We start from the raw sequence: 13487 nt of genomic DNA, 5'->3' as shown, positions 1-13487 counted from the left end.
TTTTATGAGGATAGGTAATTGAATAAGTGGGTCATGTGATGTATAGCAGAAGATACTTCATAGTGGGTTGTTTGGCGTAAATACTCCGCTTACGTGCGGTAGCACCGCTTGGCTCCCGTTCGGATGCGGTATTCCCGAGCATACTCTGTAATACTCTGTAATACCGTGCCGAATCGGAGTGTTTCTCCCGCACACGCATGCTTTGTATGTCGTCCGTAAACACGCCCTGTTCTTAAAGAGTGAGTCCGTCCGAATGCGGAGGACCCGTGGGCGTTTCTACGGACGATGGCCGCACGCGGCAAAACACCGTGGCGTGCGGACCGCACCGTAAGAATGCGGGAATATCCGCACCGATCAGAATAAGGGCCAGAGTGAGGAGGTAAGAGGAAGTGGAGGCGGGCAGAGAAGAAAGTTGACAGTTGGTGGTTTTTAGACTTGGATGAGATACTTGAAGTATGACTGAAATAGCAAGGAAAAGGGCGCTACTGAAGGATGGCAGCATAAGTTTGAAATGGAGGAATATGGTTTTCTCAGCAGTATGTGAGCATTAATTGCAAAAAACAAATTTATAATAGGGGTATGCTATAGACCACCAAATATAAATGAAAGGGAAGAGTCTCTTCTTTTAAACCAAATCAAACAAGCATCAAATCAGGGTCAGGTATTAATTATGGGGGATTTTAATTTACCCGACATTGATTGGGAAAACGAAACAGGTAAATCAGCAAGAAGCAATGGGTTCTTAAGCTTACTTAAAGACCAGTTTATTACACAAACGGTAGAAACTCCAACTCGTGATGAGGCGCTCTTGGACTTAGTATTAACAAATAACACAGACTTAGTTTCAAACACAAAAGTAATTGAACAATTAGGGAATAGTGATCACAATATGGTTTCACTGGAAATCAACTTCAGTAAATTACATCAAAAAGGATCTGCAAAAATACTAAACTTCAGAAAAGCGAACTTTGAATTATTCAGGGAAGCCCTTACAGGAATTGGGTGGGAAACGGTTATGGAGGGAAAAAATGCAGAGGAAATGTGGGATACTCTAAAAAAGGTGCTTGATTCACTAACTATTGAATACATTCCTAAAGTAATTAAAGGTAAATTCAACAAAAAAAAGCCACCATGGTTGGACAAAGAAGTAAGGTCAGCTATCAACAATAAAACCAGAGCCTTTAAATTCTATAAAAATAACTTGAATGAGGAGGCGTTCGCAAAATACAAAGAATCAAACAAAACTTGTAAAGGGGTAATCAAAGCAGCTAAAATATTATATGAAGAGTGCATAGCCACTGAAAGCAAAACCAACCCAAAGAAGTTTTTTAAATACATAAATAGTAAACGTTTAATTAAGGAAAACATAGGCCCACTAACTGATACTAGTGGAAAAAGTGTTACTGAGGACAAGGGAAAAGCAAAACTGTTAAATGAGTTCTTCTCATCAGTATTTACTAAGGGAGAGCAGACTGTGGAACGAACATTTACCACAAACGGGACAAATAAGCCAGATCTCATTGTGGATTTCACGCCGAAGGAAATAATACTGAGGCTAAGCAAACTCAAAACAAATAAGTCACCAGGGCCAGATGGGATTCATCCGAGGGTATTAATGGAATTAAGGGATGAACTAGCTACCCCCCTACATTATATTTTTAGCAAGTCACTATCGTCAGGTATAGTACCAAAAGATTGGAGAATAGCAGAGGTAGTGCCAATATTAAAAAAAGGAAAAAAGGAAGATCCCGCTAATTACAGACCCGTTAGTTTAACATCAATTGTGGGTAAACTATTTGAAGGATTTTTAAGGGATGGTATCCAGGAATATTTAGATAATCACCGTCTACTCAGTACTAACCAACATGGGTTCGTGAAAAACCGTTCATGCCAAACTAATCTACTAGGGTTCTATGAAGAGGTTAGCAAAAACCTCGATAATGGAAATGCTGTAGATGTGATTTTCCTAGATTTCGCTAAAGCATTTGATACTGTCCCACACAAGAGATTGATTAATAAAATGGAGAACCTAGGATTGGGTGAAAATATCTGCAGATGGGTAGGGAATTGGCTATGTAATAGAGAACAAAGAGTGGTTGTGAATGGTGCCGTATCAGATATGATACCGGTACTAAGTGGAGTGCCCCAGGGCTCGGTTTTGGGGCCCATTTTGTTTAACATTTTTATTAACGATATTGGGATAGGGTTACTCAGCAATGTATCCATCTTTGCGGACGATACAAAACTTAGCAAAGTCATCAAATCACCAGAAGATGTCACCATGCTTCAAAATGATCTTGCAATTCTAGATGAGTGGGCTAAAAAATGGAAGATGAGGTTCAATGTAGATAAATGTAAGGTTATGCACCTTGGGAGACACAACCAGTGTGCAAGTTACAACCTTAGCGGAGAGGAACTGGGTAATTCCATACTTGAAAAGGATCTAGGAGTCCAAATAGACAGCAATCTAGGATGTAGTGCCCATTGTAATGTAGCTACAAAAAAGGCCAACAAAATGCTGGCATGTATTAAGAGGGGAATGGAAACTAGGGACTCAAGGGTAATTATGCCACTATATAAAGCATTGGTGAGACCTCACCTAGAGTATGGAGTACAGTTCTGGGCCCCACACTATAAAAAGGACATCATAGAATTAGAAAAAGTCCAAAGGCGAGCAACAAAGCTTATTAGGGGAATGGAGAATTTAAGCTACGGGGAGAGATTAAGCAATTTGGGACTATTTACATTAGAAAAGAGACGTTTAAGGGGGGACATGCTCAACATGTACAAGTATATCAAGGGCCAATATAAGGAACTGTCACACACCCTATTTTCTACTAGAAAGGAATCTAGGACGCGAGGGCATGAGTATAGATTAGAAGAAAAAAGATTTCATTCAGCTAGTAGAAAGAATTTCTTTACGGTCAGAACAGTCAAACTCTGGAACTCTCTTCCCAGAGAGGTGGTAATGGCTGGCTCATTAAATGCGTTCAAGGCAAAGTTGGACAAACATTTACTGGAGAAAAACATCCATGGGTACAAATAAGAAATATAATTTGTCTGTAAAATACCAGAACCTACCAAATCAGCAATGGATATCTATACCAGGTTGAACTAGATGGACGCAAGTCTTTTTTCAGCCTTACCTACTATGTAACTATGTAACTATGTAACTATATATCTGGTGCATTTTGGTGGTCCAGGATTGAGGGGTTGATCTGCGAGGATGAAAAGTGGTTGGTGGAACATTAGACTTAAGAGCAGAATCAAAGGATGTATTATATAGGGAAGTGTCTTGTACAAGACATGAGAGAGAACGAATAGGATAGTGAAGCGAGTTGAACAGGGAAGATAGGGAAGTGGTGTTAATAGCCTCAATGTTACACTTAGTGATGGAAGTCTTGGAAGGTAGAGGTGGAGAATCAGAGAGAGATAAGTTAAGAGAAGGTGATGGTCAGAGAGTGGAATTTAGAGAAAATGGGGGACAGTAAATGACAGCAAGTTGAAGATGGACAGGATGTAAGAGGCATATACAGTAGCATGAAACTCAAATGTAGCGAATGTAAGGGATGGTTCTGGGTAGAAGTTGGTAAGAGTAGCTAGAGGTAAAAGGTGGCCCTCCCTTCCCAGAAAATGTGAACAAAACCACTGAGTTTCTGTGAACGTTAAATCCCCCCCCCCCCCCCTGTACACTTCCCACTGCCCCAATGCTGCTGCCTGTCAATCATGTAGTGGCATAAAGGAAGTGTGGGCGAGAATACAAGGCACATTCTCTGCAGAACGGGTTTTGCCCAGCTGCAGTTTCCCGATAATCTTAAATGTACGTGCAGGAACTGAATGGTCGACTTACTCATGGTCAACAGGGTCTAAAGGTCAACACAAGCTTTAGGTCAACAATGGGATGCTTGACATGTGCCAATAGGCAGGATTTCAAGCTGTACCATCCTCTACGGCGTGGTGGGAGACTAAAATAATGTGCTAAGCATAATGAGGCGCTGTGGCTGAAGCATGGTGAGCGTAGCGAGTCATGCGAGGGGACGCGGTGCACTTTTTTAGTGTCCATGTCGAGTGTGTTAACATTTGGGACAAAAAACTTGAAAAACTCATGTCAACCTTTTGACTGTCAACCTTCCCATTGTCGGCCTAAAGCTTGTGTCGAGCTTTAGACCCTGTTGACCATGAGTAAGTCGACCTACTAACTGTCGACCATAGGGTGTCGTCCTAATGAATGTTGAGCTAGACATGGTCGACCTAGAATACCATAACCCAGCCACAGACCTGTGTAAATCTCTGAATCAGGCCCTTGGATGTTTTATTATTTGTGTCACTTTTATAACTTCTATATTATTAATTATATTCAATTTTATCTAAGGCCCAAGATACCAATAAAATAAAAAACTCACCTTGATGCCTTCAAATCCACTGTAGGATGAAACATATGATTTGATTTCATCAGGAGTTTTCTTAAGTGTGAGAAAATCACATCTAAGATAAAAATGATGCTGATTAGGAAAAAACTGTTGTGAAAAACACACGACCACATTTGTACAATGATTTAATCACATTGACAAATCGCAATCTTCAAATAATCACAATCTACAAATTACCTATATAATGGCAAGTAACTCCTTGTGCTGGAAATCTTCCTGTGCACATTAAGCTCAGGTCAACAAATACCTCTAAAATTAGTTACAGACTAGGCAAACAAGAGCTGCAAACAGCAGGGCAGGCGACAGGGGGGGTCGTGTGACGGGCCCCAGAGATATGAAGGGCCCCTGAGCTTCCATGCCTGGGCACGGCCACTGCCTGTTCTAGCTGGCCTGTCAGTGACCCTTGCGGGCCGGCCGTCTACTGTACACCATCTGTTTTGGCTGAGTCTGACTGACTCACTGTGCGCCCTGCCACTTGGTGCTCAGAGCCATCTACTCTGCGCCTTACCCACCACTGGTGCTGTGGCCTCAGTTTCTGGCTCCTGTACTTTTACTGCGCTGGTCGTCTGTTCCGCACTCTGCGAAAGACCTGCCTTGTCTGCTCATAGTGCTCGGCATTCTTTTGTGAAAGTGACAGGCCAGCAGCAGCCGGAGCCAGCAGAAAGCAGCAGGAGCTAAGCCATCAGGACTGAGAACAAGAGAAGTCCACACCTGAAAGCAGGATCTGGAGCAGCGAAAAGTTAAGGCTCATGTAGAAGAGCGTTGTGTGGATTTGGGATTAGGTAGAGGGCCCCTGAAATATCATTGTAGAGGGCCCCAAGATTTCTGTTGCCGACCCTGGCAAACAGATGCCCCATCCCCCGGGCAATGCTGTTTCTGATCCTGGACACTCAAGGAAATGTAAGGGTACATTACTATAGTAGTGATTAGATGCATTGTCTATCTGTGTGAATACCGAAATGAGATGTGTCCCAAGATACAAAACAATTAGTTTGGTGGGCTTAATTCAAAATTTCTTGGCATATATAAGGATTCACAGGTAATGGGTTTGTTATATTGCTCTTTGGGTTCTGTCGCCTACTGTATGTCCAAGATCTGCTGCTTGAATTCCTGACAAAGGTCTGTTAAAAACGTAACATGGATGTATTATAAGTGAGATTTAAGAGATTAAATCGTTTTGCCTTTTTCAGAGAGGCAAGGACCCCCCTACCCTTTCCGTCTAAATTTTAAAAAAAGGATTTAGTGTTATTTATCTGGAGCCTTCAGTGGAACTTTCAAGTATTTTTTTTTTTTACGTTAATGTTTCACCACAACAAAAATGACAAACAGAATTACCTCAATGGGGGGCAATTCAATTGTTCTGCTTCTATAAGTAATGGGCACCTGACAAAGCAATTCAATTGTCCGGAGCGCCTCTTAGTTATTGGAATTGTTACACACAATTAGCAGCATATACTGTAGTAGCTTATTTGCAAAAACAATTATTAGGATGCACAAGCACCAAATTGATATGAATTGCTACTTTAGTGTTTTCCTGGAAAACACTGTCATGTTGCATTTCATATGTAGATGCAGCCAGACACAGAATATAGGCATGCTGCATATCATTTTAATCAGCAGAAGTTGCTTGTGTGTCCTATTCACTCAGTTAAGAGTAAGAAGCATTTTAATAAAAAGAAATGCATGCAAGATGCCAGGCATTACAGAGTCGTATGGCACTTATTTATATAACGCAACTTGTATCTCACGAAGGATAGATGTATGTGAACACATCTGTAAAACAAATTATTTAAGTCTCCAATTATGTATATCAAAAATATGTCCATATATATTACTGTATAACTTGTTAGTAGAAGGTGACCTGGGCCTTAAGTGGAAAATCAAAAATGGAAATACTGAGTTACACAGTTCATGTTATGAAGCCACTCCTTTTTCTTGCCCCAATTTTGATGAAAACAGATTTCTAATATAGACTATAAGGACTTTAATTACATACTTAGAGACAGGGCTTAAAAGTGGAGAGGTGGTGGAACTGATTTCCTCTGCCAGTGCGCCCCCATACTCATTTGGTGGAGTCAGACCATTGCCAGGATTTTTGGCCCTCCCTGCAAACTATTAATTTTTTCCCTATTTTCCATACTTTATAAAGGGACACACAATAGTATGCCCAATTAAAATTACTCCACACAGTAGCCACAAGCATATTCACTTTACACTGCATGTAATGCCCCTTATTCACATTATGTCACTCAGTAGTGCCCCTTATTCATGCTACGCTACACAGTAGTGCTCCTTATACAAGTCAGCACTACAGTAGTGTCATTTATACATTTTGCCCACAGTAGTAGTGCACCTACACACATTTCCCAGGGCTATTTATTAAAATGGTAATGCAGGAGAAATCACAGATAACTCTTGTTTATCTTTCAGTTCTGATCTTGCAAGCTATCCATGTAAACTAGTATGGGGACCTAAATTCATCACAATCTGAAAATGCAATATTTTTGGAGCTTCACTGCAGGAACATTTGCAATTTCCAGATAGCGTTAGATTGCGTCCAAAGACAATTTTTTGCTAATCCTAAGAGATTTATTAGGAAAAGTGTAGAAACTGCGTTAAATATGATAAGGCAGTCTAATCACTCTCTGGCAATGTTCCCTCTAATTTTACGAAGGCTGTGTGCGTCAAAAAATTTTGGCTGTGCAACTTTGGAATGAAATTTACATTTTTGAGCGTCACTTATATATAACTGGAAAATGACGTTCAGCATTTGTGTTAACTTTACTTCAAAATGATATTAAACATTTAAACATTCAAAATACAGCACACAATGTAGTTAATGGGTGAAACAGACATTAATTGAGTCCACAACTGCAAAAAGGGACCACTGATGCTTTGTGCACTCAGTTGTAATGTCTGTGCGCATGCTCGTCAAGGTGTGTGCGCGCGCACGTGCGCACAGCTTAGAGGGAACACTGCTCTCTGGTTGTTTAAAAGCCCTGCTCGACCATAACTATTTCTGGAAGCGTAAAATATATGGGGTTGCCTTCAAATTTTGTGCAACAGGAACTTAACCATGAGCAGCGATAAATCTGTAGTGTTCCCTCTAAACTTTTGCAGTGTCACCAGAAGCAGGGTAAGGGTGGCCTCCCTCCGGCCATACACTACATAATTGAGGGGTCTATGTACTAAGCCTTAAAGAGAGAAAAGTGAGGGAGATAAAGTACCAGCCAACTAGCTCCTGGAATTTTTCAAACCAGCCTGTAACATGGCAGGAAGGAACTAACTGAACTTATCTCAGCCGAATTTCTCTCTCTCCAAAGCTTTGTACATAGACCACCTAGCCCAGGAATGGGGAACCTTTGGCTCTCAGCTGTTGTTATTAAACTACATGTCCCAGCATACCCTGCTACAGTTTTGCTATTCGCCAATGCCAGCATGCAGGGCATGCTGGGATTTGCAGTTCAACAACAGCTGGGAGCCAAAGGTTCCACGTCTCTGACCTAGCCGCTCAATTCCTATTCCTGCCTGCAGCATGAGGTTGTGAGTCTCATGAAGGGAACCGGCACTCTGCCTCATTCCAACAATAAAACAAAAAAGTAGTGGAAAGGATCCAGAGGGGATGGGGGGGGGGGGTAATGGTGGCATGTTAGATGTTCTGCTACTCACTCAGGAAACCATTTGGCATGTTCCTTCCATGGGTCATCGTGTTCCTGCCAGTGACCTAGGCAGCCACCACAGGTGAAGCACTGCACAGTGTCTCTTCTACCTATATGAGTTGGAAATATCATATAAAAAAGTATCCAAAAGTATGTCCTGGTGATAGAATGTAAAAAAACAAACATGTTTAAATGCTGGTTAAATATATGTTTTTTGCTTTGTTTTTAAATAAAATATGGGTCGTATAGCCTTAGGGGTAAATTTACTAAGATGGGAGTTCTTCTCATTTATTTAGCACCTTCTAGAACAGTGGTTCCCAACCCTGGTCCTCAAGTATCTCTAACAGAACACTTTTTCCAAGTCACCTGGCCGGTGCACCGTGTATCACCAACTGTCACATTGTAAAAAGCCAGAGATGACCTGGAAAACGTGAACTGTTAGGGGTACTTGAGGACCACCAAATGCCATGGTTTTGCACCACTGCACATCCTGTCACTGTCACATGATGCCTCTGAGGCATTTTGAGGCACATGGTAAGTATAGCTGTATTTCAATGTCCTACCTTCTAATACCACATCTCTCTTTTTTTCAGTTTTCTCCACAAAATATGGTTTAGTTTAACCTAATTTGACAGTGAAGTGACAAAGGTATAGGGAAGAAGTGATTAATGCAGTTTCAGAGTTTACTAACGTCTTTATATGGAAAGGAAATGATCCTGTTCCCCTTTATAAGGCAAAGTGTGCCTCTAAAGATGAGTCCAATTTAATCTAAATGTAATAATATGACAGAACGGGCTTACTCAGAACAGGGGTACACTTACCTAGATAGGAGTTCTAGTAGTAGCAGTACGTTTATTTATAAGGCCCCACAAAGTGTCCGCAGTGCCATACATAGCAAACAAAAACCAAATTACAAGGTAACATAGAGGGTGTGTTGATAAAATACAGCATAAATAGGGGTATAGCTGGTAGAACTAAAATCAGCATCAGTTCTGAAGTAGGTGTCGAAATTGTCGAGGAGACTGAAGATGAAGCAGAGGAAGAGATGAACAGGGCAGGAGCACTGGTGAGGTAAAGAGGTAGGGTGAGTACGTGAGGAAGGAGGGCCCTACTCATAAGGGTTAACAGACTAAAAGGAGATGGGTGGACGAACGAAAAACAATAGGATAAGTAGGAACGGATGGGAACGGATGGAGGGGTAGGGTAGGCAGGATAGGAGGAGCAAAAGAGGTTAGGAGGAGGAGGGATAGGCTAGTCAGAAGAAGTGGGTTTTGAGGGAGCACTTGAAGGAGGTAAGGGAATCAGAAAGCCTGATGGGTGGCAGGACTTAAGATGGATGTTGCCCATAGCAACCAATCAGATTCTACTTGTAGAAGATAATAGATAGAATCTGATTCTGGTTGTTATGGGCAATATCGCATCTTCAATAGAACTCGCATCTTAGTAAATGTACCCCTTAGTTAGCACAGATGATACAAAGGGGTGTAGCCATGACCTATTTTAAAAACGAAATGGAAAATACGTTTGCTTCCACAAAGCTCACAGGGCATCTGCCAGGCCCCTCAAACAATGCCAGGCTGCTAATTACCCGTTGGTACCCCTGGGCTTGATATGCTAACCTGCTCTACCATACTTTTAGGCTTTTACTGGTTGTCAGTACCAGTAATGGTGCATCTTGCCATGGCAGACACTCTCCAGTCATGAATTTCAACTGAACGCCGATGTGGTGTCCTCAACACCAGGCTCCTGGAACCTCTCACCCTTTTTGGGCAAAATGTTGCTTCTACAGAACAAATTTGCATTTTTAGTCGAATACTTTTTGAAAATTCAGATAAAGAATCACTTCCGTTCAATGGCCCAGATACAAGATGGATTCATGTATGTCCTACAAGCCCATAACCCAGAGATCTTGGCTCATGCATGCTCTAGCAATAGTGGCGGTTCGCTGACATCATTAGGGGTGCAGCGGGGAGTCAGGGCGTCATCGAGGGCGGGAGTGGAGGCAGTGCTTGGAGCTGGCATTGTTCCAACTGTTCATAACGTGAACGGGAAATTGGTCGCTCGGCCCGTTTAACCCGTTCACACCGCCATGCAACACGGCAATGAACCGGTAAGAACTCTGCTTACTTATCGGTTCAAATTACCGTGTTGCTACCTGTTTTAGGAAACCGGTAACCCCTTTCACATCAATTACCGGGTCAAAACTACTTGTACCTAGTAATTAGTTGCGATGTGAAAGGGGTATTAATGGATTTACATGATAAATTATGATGTGCTAATTTCAAATAATTTTCTTAGAATATATCCCAGATTATTAAATAAATCAGTATATTGCATAAATAACACATTTGTGTGCTCACCAGTAAAGAAGAATCCCGCGCTGGCAAGATGACCTGGTTGAATCCTGGCATAGAAAGGCCAATTTGTGAATGAGTTCAATCTGGATTCTTCTGTAGAATATTCCTGTAGAGATTCGTGGTCAGTCTGTGAAGGTTGAACCCTTACTTCATATTTGGAAATATTGCCAATGTCTTCTCCTTTTATGAATCTACAGGCTGGGTTGTGATTTGCATGATATTTGCTTGGTGGGGTTCTTAACGATTTGCAGTTGAACACAATCCCACAGCAGAAGCACTGGACACTGAAGCTGACACCAGTGAAATATAGCCCAGCACTGGCCATCTCTTTTGGACACCAACATGACACTTTATGAAGTGAATGGAAAGATCTCAGTCTCCTGGCCTCACATCTCATTTCGAAGTTGTAACTTGTGCCCAGTTGTTGGCGTATGGCGACATGACTTTTATGATCATCAGTGTTAAAATCAATGCCAGAGAAAAGGGTGAAAAGTTTGTTTATAGCCTCCAAAGGATTGTTCTCTTTGAAATTAATTAAATCAACATTATCCTCACCATCTTCGCTGTGGTCAAAGGAAGCCATTTTCTACAAGAATATTTAGTAAAAAAAAAATCTAGATTACCCTTGTTATATATATACTGTACTTCCATTATGTTCTGTAGCTTTACAATTTTACACAAACAATATTAAAAGACACGGGGGTATATTTCACAAAAATATGCTCCAAAAGCCTTTTTTTTTTTTTTTTTCAATTCAGTTTTTCTTTATTGTTTTTTTTTTGTTTACATCCATATAAAAACATATTATCGGGTATACATTCAATATAACAACATACATGCACATATTTAATGTAGTGGCCATTGTGCCTCCTTTTTCTAGTCCATACCATACTTGGACCACACATCATCCTATCCTTATAACCTACCCCCAACCTCCTCCCCCCACCCCCCTTCCCACAAACCCGTACTGCTTAAGTTATTGCATCCCATTTCTTTGCTGGTTTGTTTGTTATTCGTTTCTTTCTTTTAATTATTACTTAATTTCCTACCCCTAAGTTCAGAGTGAGAAATTATCGTGTTTACCTTGTGCATATTTAATTCACTTTCAGTATTTATATTATATTTGTGATCCAATAATTTATTTGTCGATACAGTGTTTATATAAGCGACCAATAGGTTGTAGTCTAGTGCTTCTCTACATGTGTGCATTTAACCCTATATATAATACTTTGACCTAATCCATTTACCCCACGTTTGTGTGTGCTTATTTATTGAGTGCATTCTTCTAATAGTGCTATAACTCTCGTGAGTTACAGTCATATTAACCAGGTTCACCCATTCTGTTATATTCGGGCATATATGTGGCATCCACCTTCTGGCAATTACCACTTTAGCCAGAGTATCCAGGAGCGACTATTTTACTATACGATCCTATCCTACCTCGCTCGATATTAATACCCAAAATGCAGGTTTTTACATTTACCCATTCCCTAACGATCCCAATTTCCAACATTATACTCCCCACATTCTCCCAGAATTTTACTACATTGCCATATCATGTGGAAAAAGGTGCCTTGCACACGGCTGCATTTTGGGCACAAATCATTTTTATTCCCATCCATTTGTCTTAGCCTTTCTGGGGTAATATATGCTCTGTGGAGTATATAATATTGGATTTGTTGAAATCTAATAGATTCCATTGCTCGTGTATGTGATGCTAATGCCTGCTCCCAAGCTTGATCTGATATGACTCCCACATCCTCATGCCATTTTTTTCCTTGTTTTCTCAATTTGGGGATACCTATGTGCTTTTAGTAGTATTTTATATATCCCTGATACCCGAACCTTTTTATTCTGCATTAGTATTCTTTTTATCGGGGAGTCCTGAATATTTACTGTACTTTCCCCCATCATCTTGCCCAATCTACTCCTGAGCTGCAGGTATCGGAAAAATAATCCTTTCGGTATCTTATATTCCTTCTCCAGCTGGTTGTAGGTCTTAAAGACCCCATCTTGATACACCTGTCCTATAGTTTGGATCCCTACACTCTCCCATTGTTCCTTGATCCCTTTTTCCATTTTCCTCCTCCCACTGCTACCCATATCGGGATCTCAGGGTCCAGATTTACACTCCCCATGATCTTATTGGCATACTGTAGATCCATAGCCTCGTTGCTTGTTGTACTAATGGGTTCGTAATCTTGATTTTATTACCGGATAGAGTATTTGCTTAGGGGTATAATTCCCCTGGGTTTGTGTAATTAATCTATTAACATACCCCTTGGCTTCCCATGTCACCCATGTCTGTAACTGAGTTAATTGGGCTGCCACATAATACAAACGGAAATGGGGAAGTTCCAACCCACCTTGCTTTTTTGCTCTAGTGAGTATATCTAATTTTATCCTTGCTCTGTCTTTCCCCCATATAAAGGAAGTTGTGATATTAGCCAGTTGCTTAAACACTTTTACTGGTATATACCAAGGCGACTGCAGAAAAATATACAATAGCCTTGGCAGTACCACCATTTTTACTAAGTTTATCCTACCTGTCACGGTAAAGGGAAGTTTAACTTTTTCCTGATAGAACTTAATAACAGGGATGATATTTAATACCAAGAACTCCTTAGGTACGTTAGATACAATTATTCCTAGATATTTCATATTATCACTCCATTTCAGGGCCACATTATCTACATTGCTGAGGCATTTACCTTTCGCAGGGATAATATTAGATTTTCCTCAATTGATTTTTAACCCTGAATATTCTCCATGTTCCTCAATTATTTTTAGTATCTGTGGTAACCCCTGGGTATAACTATCCAAATATATCATCATATCATCTGCATACATGGATAAAAGTTCTTTGTTCTGGCCTATTGGTTCAACCTTTTAGTCCCTGGGCATCTCTTAGGATGCATGCCAGGGGTTCCATAGCAAGATTGAACAGAACCGGTGATAACGGGCACCCTTGCCTAGTTCCCCTTGTTAACCCAAAGAGCTCCGTAGTGTACCCGTTCACCTGGATTCTTGCCCTAGGTGCT

The 13487-nt window shown here is 40.9% G+C and overlaps 1 protein-coding gene across 1 annotated transcript in view; it reads right to left on the bottom strand.

The window, feature by feature from the left end:
• Nucleotides 1–13487, bottom strand: part of LOC146018483 (baculoviral IAP repeat-containing protein 1e-like) — a 57802-nt gene that overhangs the window by 30749 nt on the left and 13566 nt on the right. The window contains exons 2-4 of the mRNA XM_083151877.1: nt 10450–11032; nt 8100–8199; nt 4404–4485 (exon numbers count right to left, since the gene is read on the bottom strand). Coding sequence (XP_083008003.1) covers nt 4404–4485; nt 8100–8199; nt 10450–11029 — 762 coding nt within the window. The 5' untranslated portion in view covers nt 11030–11032. The remainder of the gene's footprint in view (nt 1–4403; nt 4486–8099; nt 8200–10449; nt 11033–13487) is intronic.

Source organism: Crinia signifera, chromosome 1, assembly GCF_055691185.1.
Source record: "Crinia signifera chromosome 1, ASM5569118v1, whole genome shotgun sequence".
NCBI lineage: Eukaryota > Metazoa > Chordata > Amphibia > Anura > Myobatrachidae > Crinia > Crinia signifera.
This window is presented reverse-complemented; position numbering and strand designations above follow the sequence as displayed.